General features: G+C 37.9%; 1 protein-coding gene across 6 annotated transcripts in view; it reads left to right on the top strand.

Moving 5' to 3' along the window:
• The first annotated feature begins 1,564 nt into the window (after window positions 1-1,564).
• LOC311297139 (NLR family CARD domain-containing protein 3-like) overlaps window positions 1,565-18,481 on the top strand; it is a 29,526-nt gene continuing 12,609 nt past the window's right edge. For 2 of the 6 annotated variants that reach the window (XR_014628763.1, XM_084419286.1), the window contains exons 1-8: window positions 1,623-1,798; window positions 2,870-2,966; window positions 3,260-3,373; window positions 8,966-9,070; window positions 9,354-9,449; window positions 9,654-11,381; window positions 16,058-16,129; window positions 16,607-16,780. Coding sequence is in view for 4 of the 6 variants with exons in the window: in XM_084419286.1 (XP_084275412.1) it covers window positions 2,917-2,966; window positions 3,260-3,373; window positions 8,966-9,070; window positions 9,354-9,449; window positions 9,654-11,381; window positions 16,058-16,129; window positions 16,607-16,780 (2,339 nt within the window). In the remaining 2 variants the exon portion in view is untranslated. The other 4 variants (XM_084419287.1, XR_014628762.1, XM_084419289.1 and 1 more) reach the window with 4 other exon arrangements.

The raw sequence follows: 18,481 nt of genomic DNA, 5'->3' as shown, positions 1-18,481 counted from the left end.
GTGTTACTCATTTGTTCCTGTGTAGTTATTCATTAACGAAGGATCCGTATTTTAAAGTGTTACCCTGGTTGGATTCCAGTACCGGCAGGAATATGACTGAGGTGTCCTTGAGCAAGGCACCTAACTCCCAATTGCTCCCCGGACGCCACTCAAGGCTGCCCGCTGCTCCAGGTGTGTGTATCCACGTTTGCAGTGTGTGTGTGTTCGCTACTCACTACTCTGCTCCTAATGTGTGTGCACTTACTTGGATGGGTTAAATGCAGAGGTCAAATTCCAAGTATGGGTTACCATACTTGGCCATCACGTGTCACTTTTTTCACTTTCACATTGAGTTGTAGTCGACAGCATGATCACCTGAGCTGGGATTTGATGCTATCCTGTGCTTTATCTCCTGCTCCCTGATTCCTGCTTTATCAGCCAATCATTCATATTCCTCAATCACTATTATGTGATGAATGTGACTGATCTCAATTCAGTTCAGCTGTTCCTGCTGAAACACACTCACAACAAACTACATCTTGTGTTTATGAGAAAGTGATTGGCACGGCTATTCTGTGATATTTAAAGATATTAAGCTCTACATAAGGTGAATCTGCAGCTTTAAAGAAATATCCATTGAAAAAACCCAAGCTCTAAACGTGTCACTTGAATGCTATTGTCCTGGAAATGAGCTGATATATAGTTTATAGTAATGGTGTTTATTCCTCTTCATGCAGAGTTTATCTCCAACATTGATCCTAATGATCTTGATTAGCAGCTTCAGTGTGTTTAATTAGAGCTGGAGATAAACTCGGCTGGAAGAATCACACACAGTGTAATGTTGATTTAATGGTTTTACCGTTGATTTTGTGTTGAAATCTCACCATTGTTTCAACATTAATTGGGGGTGCAAAAGTGATATTGAACCAACATAACCTTGTAACTTTAATTCAATGCAGTTAGTGTTGATGAATCAACATCGACTCAACATTGTTTCAATGATTCCTTGCTATCTCGGAAATTAAAATAAGTTATCAGTGCATACATTTTTTTATATTAAAAATGTTAAAAAATGTACAGTGTTTTTACTGTATGGTTTTAATTGATCTGATTCTTTCAGGTTTATGTCACATATTGTTGTAGATCACTTTGAAAAAATCATCTGCTAAATGACTAAATGTAATTATAAACATGATTGGATGATTTCCAACTTATTTCATATCATATAGATGTGATGAAACAAAGTCCTCTTTATGATTTATTATCAGGAACACTGCGTTCTGCAGAAAGATAAATGAAAGACAAAACTGAACAAATGAAGGCAAGGATTAACAAATAAAACAAAACAAAAAAAAACATGATAAATTACACAGATAAAAACAAACTAAAAAAGACCAGAATAAATTCAAGAATGGTCAAAAAACTAAAACTAAAAATACAGAAGACCAAAAGAATGACCAAATTGAAGAAAAGCACAAAAAAATATAATAAAAAGACCAAAAAAGCGACGCAAGTGCTTTTGCAAAAAAATTATTAATAAAAATAACCACTTTATTTACAAAATATTAAGCGTTAATATGCTCTCACACGCATGCGCCGTGGTGCTCTCGTGAACGCGCGTCTCTGTTTCTCTCTCTCTTGTCACACATGGAAAGTGAAAGTAAATTTTCCTGTCGCCATTTTGAGCTGGAAAAATACGGATGCGAGGGGAAAACAGAGCATCGAAGTTTATCACCGTTTAAGAAGGAATTTCCGTGTATCTTTATAATGTTAAAGCTGGAGGATTTGATATCCTGTATCTTGTAAAAGTTTGATCAAGGTGAGTGTTCATGTGTGACTTTCTTATATTAATATGAATCTCTGGAGGACATTTTACGTGATCGTTTGTTTGATATAAAATCTTTAATAAAGGGTTTCTTTCACTTCAAGGTTTATTTTTTGTTTCGTGATGTTTGTGATTCTTCAGGAGTTTAACAGCATATTTGTAAACATAGGCCGAATCACACCTCACAGAAAAACGTTTATTTATCGGATCAGTGTCTGTCGATGTGGGTCGGGCATAGGCGTAATTTGCGGGTGGGACGGGTGAGACATGTCCCCACCACTATTTTCTAAGGTCGATATTGTCCCTACCACTTTTGAAACATCTCGCGGCACGAATGTACCAATACAAATAAACAAAACGTCTCCAGTTAACTAGCAGATCATTCATTTCGTTAGTTTTTTAAATAAGAGGCGATCTAGCGCTGAAATGTGTTGTTTTTTAAATCAACTGACCAAAGTGCGCGTTGCCGGATATGTTTGTTTGTGGCTCGCGCACAGTCTTCACTCGGACGCGCGCTTCAATCCGTTGTGGAAAAACTCTCTATTCGTTCCGGTGAAATTAGAAAACAAAATGCACACAGAGTGTCCCTGCCTGATATACAACCACTGAAAAACATAATCGGTTTTGAGTGCGGTTAAGAACCCTGAACCTCTGACTCGCTTGGCAAAAGTTCTACCCCTGGACCACTTAAATACACGCTTGAAATAGTCGGATCAACATAATAGGCCTCATTGAACGACCACTTAAACCCAATCAATGTAGCCTACTATTTAAATCGATTGCTGGACATCGTAATGTTATTGTACATCTGTTTTATGATTAAGCAGTGTTACCCCACCCCACCCACTTTTTAAAACAAAGTTACGCCACTGGGGTCGGGGTTTGTTTTCTTTCACTCGAACACATGTTCAATCAGCGTTTCTCGGTGTCCGTTATTTTTCATACACCGGGGGGATACACCGCTCTACAGTAATTTGAAAGTGATTGCAGTACCAGTTTTGGCCACATTCTTACATACGGCTCCTTTAATCATTTAATTTAGTGTGTGAATGTTTCTTCATTCAGAGTCAGTGGAGGAGATCAAACTCATCAGATTCTCCTGTATCTTCATCATGGCTGATTCACAAGGATCCAGAGATGGAGATTTTTCTCCAGGATGCAGGTACTTTCAACAAACACTGTTAAATATTGTGTTACATCACAGAAAAAGAGTTACCCACTCCACAGACACACATATCAAAGAAAGTTTACAACAACAAAAAAAATTTTGTTTGCCTATAATTTTGCCTGTGTTTTTGTTTTGAAACTAACATGAAATATTAAATAAAAAGATCATAAAGTTTCTTCAAAGTGCTTTTTGATGAAAAATGAATGTGTTTATATTAATATGGTTCCTATCATAAAGAATGAACGCAGTAATCTAAAGGATTAAACTGAATCTGTTCTCTGTTCCAGTTCAGTCCATCAGAAGAGCTCAAACCCAGAGTCCAGCTGTGTGTCTATGAAGAGTAACCGGTCTATGGATGCGCCAATAATGTTTAAGAGTGGAGACAAACGGCCTAATCTCAGGTATATCATTTCTATAAAAGATGTGCTTATAGTATGACACTTTTGAATTAGAGGCATAATTTATCAAAGTCAGTCAGTCTAATACTATCAATGACAAGTAATTTGTTGAGGTCAATTTGTATAGAAAGACACACACCTGCGCACATGTATATTCAAACACACATACCCACAGACTAGACATGTAATACGCATGTGCACGCCGTCAGTGTTTGCACAGATTCATGTTTTTGAAGGTCACATGGAGATGATGTTTTTTTGTTTTTTTCAACGCTTGCAGATTGGAACCTGTTTCAGGGTTTGCTCATTAAGGGTTTTCTGTTAGAACGGTGTCGTCGTGTAAGCGGCCCCTAAATGAATAACTACTTATCATTGTTTCACCTTTATATTAGGGGTGGGCAATATGCCAAAAATATCATATCACGATTTTTTCCAGGGAAATGTTTCGATTTTATCACGATTATTTTTCTTGTTGGATTTACCATTTTGAAGTGACTGAGCATTACAGCCAAACTAATGTTCCTTTTTTTTTAAACAAAGCCTTAAAATGTAACTAAATATAAAATAAAAAGAATGGCAAACATTTAGGCCAAAGTGGCCTATTTTGTTAAAATATTTTTTTGTTATTAAAAAATAAGAACAAAGGTACACATTATATACACAACATAATATACAAATGAAATAGACAGTGCTCTATTTTTTCAGCTACAGTACACTGTAAAAAATTTGCTGTAGTTTTGCAGCTACTTGCCAGTAACTTACTGTAGATTTAAATTTATGTTATTTACTGGCAACAGTTTGTTCAAAGTTAAATGAACATTAAACATTAACAAGTCTTTGTCTTTACAGAATAAAATTATAAAATAACAATCTAATGCAAAGCATTCTGGGAACCAGAAATCTTCATCAGCCTTTTTCTGTTTTTTTTTCCTTCAGATTTTGGTTCCCAGAATGCTTTGCATGAGGCTGTTATTTTAGTTTTATTCTGTAAAGATAAAGACTTGTTAATGTTTAATGTTCATTTAATTTTGAACAAATTGTTGCCAGCAAATAACATAAATTTAAATCTACAGTAAGTTACTGGCAAGTAGCTGCCAGTAATACTGTCATTTCTACAGATTTTTCTAACAGTGTAGATGTATTTAACAGTAGCAAGAAAGAAATTAAATGAACAAATATAAACGTAAAACACTACATAGACTTTGTAGCAGCCCTTGGCTCTTTAATAATGGCAGAGAGTTTCTAACGGGTGCAATCGTTTTTTATTCTTCTAGAATCAGCATGAGCACCGTGAAAACTAGAAGTAAACGCACAAATAGCTGGTTATGAACCTTTGGCAAATTTACAAATAAATCCGAGTCACCTCTTTTACAGTGCATCATCATGCATTTGTGTATATGTGCAATGCACATCAAATGACCTTTAAAGTTATTTAAAATAACAACACATAAAACAATAATTTGCTCACTTAACGCATGCAGCTTTCCCGGTACAAGATACACAACAAAACAATTTCCAGTAACAGTCAATATAGACATTTTACATCCTTAAAGCCTTTCCGTCTCTTATACATGGAGCCAAATAATACACTCCTCGCTCCGCTCTCGCCTAAACTTTAGACTCGCTGCTTTCCTGAATTAGCCGCTAGCTTGAAGATCTCTGAACTAAAACAGCACACAAATGTGTGGACATAAGACAAAGTAACTTCATGAAAACATCATGTAAACGGAATTACATAACTAATTAATGTTGCAGAGTGAACAGCAGCAGGATTCCACAACCTGAGTTAACTTACATATGTCCCTGAGCTTCTGAGATGAGAGAAATCAGGCAAGAGCAAACTGTTGATCAGCTGTACAGGTTCCTGGACTCACAGCCTCAAACCCAGTCACATGAATGACCTGACTGTGAATGCATTACCTCTAGCGGCCTCCAGTGGACACTTACAAACTTCACTGTAATACACTGATTCTTATTAAAGCTTAGCCTGGGAAAACCCAGACAACTTCCGGCAAATTTAGATTTGCTCTGCAAGTAGTCTGGCAAAGAGCTCATTCAAGCCCATTTCTAATCCGGGCTTTACACGATGACGATCGCTCTGATTGGTTTTAGGTCTATCCAATTGCGCCCAGAGGCATTTGAGCGACGTCCGTTAAGCACACCAACGTTTAAATGCATTATTATATTCAAATTGCAAACAAATGAGGACAGTCTCCATGAAAGACCCACTGGCAGATGAACGTGCTACTACATTTCTCTCTGAAACGGTAGGAAATTAAAATAGATTTAATAGAGGATTTTAACTGTGACAAGATGATTGACAGGGCAGTTTAAGTGACAGGATGCACGCGACAGATCCGTCCGGTAAAGATGACGAAGTAGTATGTCCCAAAGCTTGCCTACTTTTTTGCTACACGTTCAAAAGTAAATACCTTTTCTTCACAAAAAGAGTACATACTTTTATGGCGTAGTGTAACTTAGGTGAATTGGGACGCAGCATATTATGGCTTTACACGATGACGATCGCTCTGATTGGTTTTAGGTCTATCCAATTGCGCCCAGAGGCATTTGAGCGACGTCCGTTGGTGACGCCCCTTTGGAAATTAGTTATTAATGAAGCTTTGCCAGACCATAACTCAGTTACTACTGAGAATGGTCTGGTTTTAACCAGGCTAATTAAAGCTACTAATTAAGTTCTCAGTCAAGAGCAGTGAAAGATTTTCTCTTTGTGTTAAGTATTTAAATGGGAGAGCATAAAAAGAGAATAATTCAGTTCACTTGTCACTGAGTTTATGATATTAAATCAGTTATCTTACTCAGCAAATGACCTATTGCTCGACATGTTACAAGTGCGCTCGCTCGCTCTTCTCTCACAGACACACTGTGCGGCAGCAGCGTGAAACCGTAGTGGGCGTGGTCAACCTGTCAGTTCAATCCAGGGTGACCAATAGAAAAGGGCGTTTCATCCTGGTTGATAGAGACCGCCCACTGAGACACAGCTTCATTCGCAAGCAAAACTTATTACCTTACAAGCAAAAGATTTAGACCCGCAAAAAAGACAGCAGAAAAGAGAGCAAAATTTGTGTGTTTGTGATGAAAAAGTGTTCGAAATGCACAAAGAAAAAAAAATATTTTTAAAGATTTACACACACTGCAAATCATTTTGTGATCAACTTCTTTATTTTTGAGCCTTAAGAAGACTTTTCTGCAATCTTTTTATTTGATTTTTTATTACAAAATAATTGGTTTTACTCTCAAACATACTATTTTGATTGAATAAAAAAGACACAAAGGAAACTCCATACTTTTGTGTTCAGCACAAGAAAGAAATTAATACAGGTTTGGAACAACATTAGTAAACCTTGTGTGTATTTGACAGTTTTAGCCCAATAAGACTTTATAAGATAAAGACAGGGCTCTCAAGTGTCACGCATTGAGCATGACAGTAACTCATTTCGGTCTTTTGTCACGCACTCCCGCCACACATTGTATTTCTCACACGGAAAAAACTATATATAATATATTTAATATGCCGCAACGGCCAACATTTCTCTGGCCGCGCCACTCTCACTATTGAACCGGCAGGAATCAAGCGCTTCTCCCCTGGAATTCTTAGTTGAGCCTGCCACTTATCAGCCAAAAAAAAAAAAAAAAGGGGCTACACAATATGTCACTCTTGTCTGTCTTCAAAACTTGAGAGCCCTGTAAAGATAACTTACTCTAGTATCCAGTCGCTGTTTGACAGTGCGCTTCGGGTGTGTACACTCAGAAAAGCGCATGTTAGAACAGCGCATCAGCACGCAAATGTTTAACCGGCAAGGCTTTAAAGCACATGCAAATAATGAACTACTGTGAATTACAAGTTCAAGTTCAAGTTCGTTTTATTTATATAGCACATTTTATAACAGCCACTGACTGACCAAAGTGCTTTACAGAACTACAAGATTAAAACAATAGAACCATACATGAGAGCACAGCCCAGATACAGCAGCCTTATGCAGGAATAGCAAAAGCATTGTCGAACTTCAAAGATAAAAAAAAATAAGAAATAAGAAAACAAATATGGCAAAACGGTTTCAGACACATCAATAATAAAAACAGAAATGGCAGTATTAGACTTAGGGAAAGAGAAAAAAAAAAAAAATAATATATATATATATATATATATATAGTAAATCTAACCATCCTTAATTATAGGCTAAGGAAAACAAGTGCGTTTTTAAAAGTGACTTAAAAGAAATCACGGAAGGGGCTATCCTAACTGCTAAGGGCAAATTGTTCCACAGCCGAGGCCCAACCACAGCGAAAGCTCGATCACCTCTGCGTTTCAGTCTGGAATGTGGGACTAGTAACAGGTTCTTATCACTCGATCTCAGACTTCTTAATGGGGTGTATGGTTGTAACAATTCAGATAGGTAGCTTGGTGCTTGGCTACATAAAGATTTATATACAAATAAAAGGATTTTAAAATCGATTCTGAGATTAACGGGTAACCAATGAAGAGACCTCAGAATTGGGGTGATATGGTCACTTTTTCGACTATTCGACTACTGTGAATTACAGTGTCTCGTAAGTTCAACTCTACCTCCGCCTTAATTAACATGTGACGTGAATGTACGTCGCGTTGTACAGTATGTTGAGACGGAGGCACCAGAACTGAACTGATAGAATGCACTGCAGCACGATACTACGATATTTCTTCAAAAGCAGATCGTGGAGATAGTCCACGATCAAAAATCTTGATATCGCACACTCGTACTTTATATAATGGAGTAGGTGTAAAATTGAGCAGATTTTTCTAACCGCTGGTTCAGATTTGTTGAAAGCTTCACAGTGTCTGGTCAGAACAGTGATGTCCCATACACAAAAGAAATATATTTGAAATATATTTTCAGAGTATATTTTGGAATATATGCAAATATTTGAAATTGGCCCAATAAATATATTTCACACTTAACATCATATATTTTTGTTATATTTCAGAATATATTTCAATGTATTTTTTTCTGTATGGGTCCCCAAAAGTGTCAAAAATATATGTGGCATATATTCCAAATACATTGAAATATATTCTGAAATATAACAAAAATATATGATGTTAAGTGTGAAATATATTTATTGGGCCAATTTCAAATATTTGCATATATTCCAAAATATACTCTGAAAATATATTTCAAATATATTTCTTTTGTGTATGGGGTTTCACAGCAAGAGTACTGTTACTAGAGTACAGTAAGGTGGTTTATCTTTAAAGCTCAGCAACACATTGGTCTCTTTAGTCGGTGGAGTCTTCGTCCTCCATTGTGTCTTTGAATAGAGTCATGTGATCGTGGCTGATGTTCACCTGAGTTTAATCATTCTATAATTCTATAGTTGTTTTCAATTTGTTTGTTTTGAATTCCTAATTCCCAATATTACCATTTTTCTCAGTCGCTTTGGTACATTTTTTTAATCATGCTTAACATTTACAAACCAGTAATGATATTTCTCAAAATAATTATAATCAAAGTTTGAGTGCAACACACCACTGAGTTACAGACGTTAAAGTAAAAGTGCACAACATTTATAAATCTGTCTGCTTTTTATTTTACTTCGTTTGAAAACCAGTTCAGTCCATCAGAAGAGCTCAAACCCAGAGTCCAGCTGTGTGTCTATGAAGAGTAACCAGTCTATGGATAGTCATTTTAAGAAAGTAAAATGGTATGTATCAAACGGCCTGATCTCAGGTACATCATTTCTATAAAAGTTATGCTTATAGTATTTTATTTTTATGAAATTGTAAATATACACCAGTTTAATGAGTTACAATCCTGCAAGATTCAGTCTATTAATGATTATCATTGTGCTCTTGTGTAAAGCTCTATGTATTGTATTGTTAATACATTCACACACTGTAAAAGCTGTTGGTCTGTTACTCAGTTAATGACACAATTACATCAATATCAGTGTGTCTGATTCTTTACCCTCTTCATTCTGATTTAAGGTCAAATCCTCAATCCAGACCAGTTAAAAACAAACCTGTGTACAAGCCTGTGATTCAACCACAAGACTTTAATGAAAGCATGTGTCCTGGTTTCAGGTAAAATGTAGGACTTTTGTTGTTGTTGTTTAATTTTAGGTGCTACAATTCACATCACTCAAACACATGATTAATGATTTAAACATTTCAGAAACCTAATGATGTTCTGTGTCCCATAATGCAGCAAACAGAAAATGTTTTAATTTATGGCTTTTTACTTCTCTAACTCAATAACTGTAATAATGTTGTATTTTAATCTTACAGCCATGACTCTAAACCTGCTAAAGTCCTCAACACATTGAGATCAAATCTGAGACAGAAGTTTGGGTGTTTGTATGAGGGAATATCAAAGCAGGGAAACCCAACATTCCTGAATGAGATTTACACAGAGCTCTACATCACAGAGAGTGAGAGTGGAGAGATCAGTAATGAACATGAGGTGAGACAGATTGAGACACAATCCAGGAGAGCAGTAACAGAGGACACACCGATCAAATGTAGTGGCATCTTTAGACCTTTACCTGGACAAGACAAACCCATCAGAACTGTGCTGACAAAGGGAGTCGCTGGCATTGGAAAAACCGTCTCTGTGCAGAAGTTCATCCTGGACTGGGCTGAAGAGAAAGAGAATCAGGACGTCCAGCTCATATTTCCACTTCCTTTCAGAGAGATCAATCTGATGAAGGACAAAACACTCAGTCTTTCAGATCTTCTTCATCGCTTCTTCCCTGAAACCAAAGAAATGGAAATATCCAGTGACAAATATAAAGTGTTGTTCATCTTTGATGGTCTGGACGAGTGTCGTCTGTCTCTGGATTTTCAGAGCGATGTGAGGTTGTGTGATGTGACTGAATCAGCCTCAGTGGACGTGCTGCTGACGAACCTCATTGTGGGGAATCTGCTTCCCTCTGCTCTCATCTGGATCACCTCCAGACCAGCAGCAGCCGATCTCGTCCCCTCTGAGTGTGTCCATCGAGTGACAGAGGTACGAGGCTTCAATGATCCACAGAAGGAGGAATACTTCAGGAAGAGAATCAGTGATCAGAGTCTGGCCAATACAATCATCTCACACCTGAAGTCATCAAGGAGCCTCTACATCATGTGCCACATCCCAGTGTTCTGCTGGATCTCAGCCACTGTTCTGGAGAAGATGTTGAGCGAAGCAGAGACTGGAGAGATTCCCAAGACTCTCACTCAGATGTACACACACTTCCTGCTCATTCAGACCAACATCAAACATGAGAAGGACTATGAGAAGAACGTGACAGATGAAGACATGATTGTCAAACTGGGGAAATTGGCTTATCATCAGCTTTTAAAATGCAACCTGATCTTCTATGAGGAAGACCTGAGAGAGTGTGGCATTGATGTGACAGAAGCATCAGTTTACTCAGGATTGTGCACTCAAATCTTCAGAGAGGATTTGGTCTTTTATACGAGGAAAGTCTTCTGCTTTGTTCATCTGAGCGTTCAGGAACATCTAGCAGCTCTATATGTGCATCTCTCCTTTATCAACAATAACATCAATGTGTTTGACCAGATTACCAAACCAACTAATGGAGACAAAGTTTCACTATCTGATCTCCATCAGAGAGCTGTGGATGAGGCTTTAGACAGTAAAAATGGGCATCTGGACCTTTTCCTTCGTTTCCTTCTGGGTCTGTCAGTGAAGTCTAATCAGAGTCTCTTACAAGACCTAAAGACACAGACAGCAAACAGCTCTCACAACAATGAGAACACAGTTGACTATATTAAAGAAAAGATCAGTGAGAATCCCTCTCCAGATAAATACATCAATCTGTTTCACTGTCTGAATGAACTGGGTGATCTTTCTCTAGTGAACGCAGCTAAACCTCATATGGGCTATGGAGGATTACGTGCTGTGAAACTCTCCTCATCTCAGTGGTCAGCTTTAGTGTTTGTGTTGTTGTCCTCAGAGGAGACACTGCAGGAGTTTCACCTGAGGAGATTAATTGGAGACAGAAATGATCGGTAGGTAACACTGAGTGCAATCATTACAGTCTAAAACATTATGAACAAAGAGAAACTCAGAGATCAGAGGTGTTTAAATCATGGGGCACAGATTGATTTCTGGGATATTGTACATAATTTGCGGGTGTGTCTCAAACCGCCCACACACACACGCACACACAGAGGGACGAAACGACGAGACAGTGCAGTGTAAGTGTTTGAAATGACTGGGAAATGGATATGGAAGGTAGAGTGGAGAAATGGGTGATTGTCCATGTGCTATCAGCATCTCGTGTGCACGCGCTCCAATGATAGCGGCAATGGCAGGAACGAGACGTGGATGAATGAGGTGTGTGTGTGTGTGTGTGTGTTATGGTATTCCAATTGGCTCTTTAATATAACTTTGCAACATGCACTTGTCTCAATGAACGTCTCTCTCAACGTCTTATATATATTTTTTCTGCTATTTATTCCATTCAATGTGTGACGCAGACGTCACGCATCATTCACGTGTGGCAGTGAAGTTTTTTTTAATAATCTTTTTTATTATATATATTGTAGCATTTTCAGATTTTCAGACAAATAGACAATACAATCACAGGACAGGACCAACGTATGGTAACATTTCGCCATTGTTGTTTTTACCCATTGCATTCTGGGCCGTGACGTAGACTGGTCCCAACGCCGCTACAAACACAACGCGCATAAACACTAACGTTATCAAGTTAAACTCAATTAGCGAGCGAAATGTCTGCCGTTCACCCTTTTATGATTATTTCAAAATCCCGCATCAGCCTGTCGGGGTTGTATTCGCTATAACCACCGCCTCACTATACATTATCCCGCTTATTACATGGCTACCTACCAAATAAATCAATAATTTGAAACAAAATATTGATTTAAAAAGGAATTTATTGATTTAAAAACGATTGTATTGCTTCCGCTAAAGAAAATAGTCCGTTCCGTCTCTGGTTAGAATCCTTCTGCGTCCATAGCAACGCGCTGTTTTTCATGGCAACGGTCTGTTATACTTCGCAGCGGTCTGTTATCAAGAAATAACACACCGCATTCTACACTTGAATTCAGCCAAGCCATATAATATGTTATATAATTCTAAACAAATATGTTCATGTTAGACCTGCCTGTTAGTAACTGCATCGCGGCTGGGTAAACCAGCGCTCCATCTGTCATGGAGGCTGACGAGGGCAGCCCACAGTACATCTGGATTGAGACAAACTGTCTCAAAATTAGGATGGGCAATGATGCATGGTAAATCTGTAAACAAGTATCCTGTTCTTAGGCTATAATATGCATTTACTGTAGTAGATTATTTCAAAATTCTTCAGGCCAATATAGTTATGCTTAATCAATATAGCTACCCTAGCTACCTTACCCTGGACTGCTGCTGATATGAAGTGGAGTTCCTTACAGCAAACACTCTCCCTTTCAGTAAGCATTGGTAAACAATTGCCACAGCCACACCAATGCGTGTGCCCTACTCTCTCCTCCTGCTCCTCCTCATCTACGGCTACGAGATGATTAGCATCCTGTGAACCTTCCTCCGTATTTACGACACGTTCAGGCTCGAACTGAAAAGTGTGAACGGCAGACATTTCGTTCGCTAATTGAGTTTAACTTGATAACGTTAGTGTTTATGCGCGTTGTGTTAGTAGCGGCGTTGGGACCAGTCTACGTCACGGCCCAGAATGCAATGGGTAAAAACAACAATGGCGACTTACAGGTAAAAACTTTATTTTAAAATATCTCGCTACAACGAAAACATCGGGTGTGTTATTATATCACGTTTGTGGCGCAAATGGTATCGCTAACCCAATAAGGCTAAGTTGTCAAACTAGCCGGAGATCCTTTTAGCGCTCTCAAGGTCCGCGATACGTTAGGTGATTTCAGACAGCGCTGTTTGCAACTGAAATTAACTGTAATTTTGCTAATTAAATTTGTCGATCATACCGTTATTCATGGTTTGAATGGCTGACAGGATAGCAGTTGAGTCCGTGGCCGTGCCGCGATCGCGGTCAGTCTCGTGCTCAATAGACGACGGATTCTCGGCCAGTTGTTCAACTGCGCTGGTTGGTGAATCACCTTTCTTGGGCTTGTCTTATTCATCTCACTGTTAGATATTGTTGAGCAAACTTTCGCGATGAAAATAGTCAAATAGTACTAGTTTATAGAGGCTTGTTGAGGGAGCTCCCTAAATTTACGTCCACTCCATGTGGGGCTCTCTTGCACCCCCGCAGTGAAGTTATTAAATATTTTTTTCTCGAACACGTATTCCAACCCGCTACTCAACACAGTTGAGTGCAGTGTGTCTGTGTGCACAATTAACTTTCCCTTATATTTATATTTTTATATTTATATTTATTCATTTAGCTGACGCTTTTATCCAAAGCGACTTACAATTGCTATATATGTCAGAGGTCGCACGCCTCTGCAACTAGCAACTAGGGGTTAAGTGTCTTGCTCAGGGACACATTGGTGTCTCACAGTGGATTCGAACCCGGGTCTCTCACACCAAAGGCATGTGTCTTATCCATTGCGCCACACCACCCCTTCCCTTCACTCATTCTTGTTTAACCCAGGCCAAATGCCCCCACAAAGATACAAATATGAAAGACACTTGATATAGGCTATTGCATTTTTATAGCTTATTGTTGGGTTTATGTTTTTATCTTTTATAATTTTAATAGGCCTAGGCTACAGCACTTTGGTATACTATCAGTGGTTGCCAACTCGATCTCGTCAACTGTATATGAGATTGTTTCTGTAGATCCAGTAAATAGAAGGATAGAACAGAAAATAAAAAAATAGCCCATTATGTCTGATAACTGAAATTATACAACTACAATCTGCAAACACAATAACTATTAGGCTATAAACACAAAACGGCTTATGTCCTAGGTCTACTTTACTGTAGTTTGTCGTTTGTTTGTTTATTTATTTAGTCCTATTTATTTATTTATTTATTTATTTGTTACATTTTTGTAACAAATGTTGTAACAACAGCATAATAAACCAATGAGCTGCGTTTCGTTTGTCACCTGCTATTGTTTCAGTTTTCAGCATATTTTTATTCCAGATGTTCAACAGATATTTTCATTTCAAGCTTGAACCCCTAATAAGAATGGAAGCTTTTTGCCAGTTATAGCGCCACCTATGGACTGATCTCCATGAAATTTTGCATGCTTCTTCACCATGTTATGACACATATGCTCATCAATTTTGGTGAAGTTCTGAGTTTTCATTTGGGATTTATAGGCTGTTTAGTGTATTTTGCCACGCCCCTTTTCTAAATGACCCTGATACAGCCACCCAAATGTAAAAGTTCAACTTTTTTTCGATAATTATTGATCTAGAGAGTCCAGAGAATTGTCCTAGACTGGTCTGGTTCCGATCGGCCAAAAACCAGGGACTAGTTCGCAAAAGTAGGTTTTGGACAAAATGCGACATCAGAAAATGTTTCCTGCCTAAATCGAAATTGGAGAGAGCCATTTTGTCCGCCCTGAGCCAGGGATCACAGTGGTGTGAGACACTTTTGTACTTTTGGTTGCTGTAGCGCCACCTATGGGCCAATCGGGGTCATACTCTTGATAGGTTGTCCCCAAATTGAGGCCTACCATCTGGCCAGGTTTCAAGTCTCTAGGCCTTACGGTTTGGCCTGCACGATCAGTTTTACAAATCCTTACAATTACAATAGGGTTTCAGCATTTCATGCTTGAACCCCTAATTTAAAAAAAATACTTTGCTGACGCAGACGTCACGTTCATTAGACGAGTGCATGTTGCAAAGTCATATTAAAGAGCCGATCGGAACGCCATAGTGTGTGTGTGAGCGCACTCCAGTGCCGCTTCCCCAGGTAATGTGACTTTATCAATTTGTCAATTAGCTTACTTCTAATTTCAAAAACAACTTGTTTAAAGGGGCTATATGTATATGTAGTTTTTCTACTAAAATGAATCCTTTGTGAAGGGGTTGTAATCTCACATTAAAATTATCCACTTGGCGGATTTTGCTATTACCTCTGAAAGCAAGTATTCCTATTTCTATGTGAAGGCTCCGGGTCGGATTTACTGTGAAATCCAGTGACGTGACTGAGACCTGCATGCGCGCTCCCGAGCCTCTCGCCTCGTCTACTGACTTTGCACTCAACAGCGACGACACTGCAACTTATGACATGGAGTCTACTAACACTAAGAAACGACCTGCTCCCAGCACAACACAGACTCCAACACAAACTCCACATAATGATAAAAAACAAAAAAAAAGTTGCTGAAATCTGCTGAAGCGTATTGGTTGCAATCTGAAACATCACCGCTAGAGGCCGCTGAAAACTACATATAGCCCCTTTAACACAAAATGCTTCTTGATTAATGAAAATATACGCATTTGACAGGACAAAAAAAAATCTGATATGTCAAAATAGTGTTGTAGTGTAAATGTAGACTAATAGACCTTGACAAGCAACATTGACAAGATAAAGAAAAAACAAATCTGTGTTGGCTGAATACGAGGCTTCTACAGTTATAGATACTTAAACAACTTTTTCACACGTCCTTTATAAAGCAGTGTTTAATTAAAATATTTGAGGGTATTTAAGAAGATATAATGTATTATTTACTTATGTTATTAATTATTATTGTTAGCGTTAATAATTAACTTTTAAATTTTTTATTTTCAATTAGTTTCACACAAAGCACTGGAGATGAAGTTCTTCAGAAGCTGATGCCTGTGGTTAAAGCAACTAGATACGCTGTGTAAGTAACACTGAGAACAAGCATCACTGTTAAAACATTATAACAGTTCTTACTTAAACATTATAAATTAATCGTTTAACAAATAATATGAGTGTCACACTTCAGCTTTTAAACCCTCCAACTATCTGACCTGATTTGTGATCTACTTAACCGTTTTTTTTATATTTGTGTGAGAAATTTATTTTCAAATAAATGCATTTATAATATATGTTTATAAACATTTATATTTAGACTTTTTTTTATTTTAATTTAACTTAAATGTTAACAGATACCGAAAAACAGATGTATTCAATGTATTCCATTTCATCAGTTTTATATAATCTTTCTCCCTCACATAGAGACATAATCTCTAGAATAACAGTTAAACTTACTGATATATTGAATTCTTTGTTTAAAAAAAGAGATATTGCACAAATTATAAACACAATTAAGAAAAACATTGGATATAGGCTTAATGTGTCTCATTGTTCTCTACAGGTTGTATGATTGTGATCTCACAGATGAAGGTTGTGCTGCTCTGGCTTCAGCTCTGAGATCAAACCCTGAACACCTGAGAAAGATGGATCTGTCTAATAATAAACTAGGAGACTCAGGAATGAAACTGTTTTCTGCTGTACTGGCGAATCCTCACTGTAAACTGGAGATACTGTGGTAAGATCATCTCTACCATAAAGACTCGGAGTGAATAAGGATTATTATACCATGGGCTGTTTAAATACTCGATTCTGATTGGCTGGAAGGTGTGCAGTAAAACCGTTTAATGCACAGGTAGTTCCAGTCAGTTTGATTACAGTTCGAAATTAATCCGCTACATTGGTAACCATAGTAACACAGTTACACTTGCAAGCAGAGTGAGAGACGCATATGAAAACGTTTAGGTAGGCTAAATGGATGATTTTTGAATATCGTTTAATTTGTATCAGTGTTGCCTGTCATTCATAAATAATTGTAATAAATCCATTAAAGAATCATTAAGTTAGCTATATGCTTAAGCAATGAGGGGACTGTAGCTGCTAGACTTTAAAGAAGAGATCGACGCACACAGGTAACTCGCGCACGCATCTCTCTCTCTCTCTGTGTTCCTTCTCCTTCAGTTCTCTGTCTCTCTCTTTTAATAATGAATTTAAATAAATGTGAATTCATTCAAATAAAAGCAATCCGATGGCTCTACTTTATTTAAAGCGGACGGAGTGCAAGAACTGACGAGCCTTAAAGGTCCCATGACATGAAATTTTCACTTTCTGAGGTTTTTTAACATTAATATGAGTTCCCCTAGCCTGTATATGGTCCCCAAGTTTCTAGAAATTTGAATCAGTGTAAATCGAGCTTTTGCTATCTTTCTCTGCCTTTGAGAAAATGGAGGCTCAATGAGGCTGATCTTGAATCTCCTCCTTATGACGTCATAAGGAGAAATGTTACCTCCCCTTTCTCTGCTTTGCCCGCCCAGAGAATATTTCCCGACCATGAGAAAATGAGCTAGGAAGTAGGAACGCGCGCGCGCGCGATTTTAGTTTGTCCACGAGAGATATCATGGCTTTTGAGCGAGCGAATAATTGCTCAATAACTGGTGTACAAATGAACACCGAAGCCTTCATCCAAGCCCCAGAAGAACCAGTGGATTAATTTCATTTTCTCTGGAAATGCGCCGACACAACTTCCCAAAGTTTTGCATGTCTGCGGCAAACATTTCACCGACGAGTCGACGACTGTTCCCTCAACTTGGGTCAATACAGAGCTGGGCTTGCTGAACGTCTGAAACTGAAGTCTGGATCAGTACCAACTCTCTTTGGCTCAGCTACACACCTCGGACAAGCAAGTCAACTAATGATATATAAGTGTGTTGATTGTTTACTGTTTATGGTTACCTAGCTTGTTACACGTAGAATGTGGACACACACACTGTAAAGCGAGTGTTGTACACTTCTTTGTTATTTGGATAACCGTTTTCCTGTTGGTTATATGGTGCGCGCGATATCCGCATTTCAAGATCGCAGAGCTTGATGTAATTGTAATAAGATAAATTACAGACGTTACAGATCTCTGTAGCCTACTAGAACATCTAGGCACAATAAACAGTTTTCCCCCCATGCTATATATATATATATATATATATATATATATACTTTTATATATATTACTTTTAATATATATGAAATATAAATTATGTAAACAAATAAATTATGTAATATCATTTTGTCGTTTCATAGATCTAATTTTAAGTATTATTGTTATTCACTAAAGTACCGTATACAGACATAATATTTTAAACTAACCATTCGGAAACGTCCTGCTGGTGCCGCTGAGTTGCAACTTCTTCATCCGTTGCTTCTCCATCTGGATCCGATTCTGGGT

Source organism: Rutilus rutilus (assembly GCF_951802725.1).
Source record: "Rutilus rutilus genome assembly, chromosome: 9".
Classification (NCBI taxonomy): Eukaryota; Metazoa; Chordata; class Actinopteri; order Cypriniformes; family Leuciscidae; genus Rutilus; species Rutilus rutilus.
This window is presented reverse-complemented; position numbering and strand designations above follow the sequence as displayed.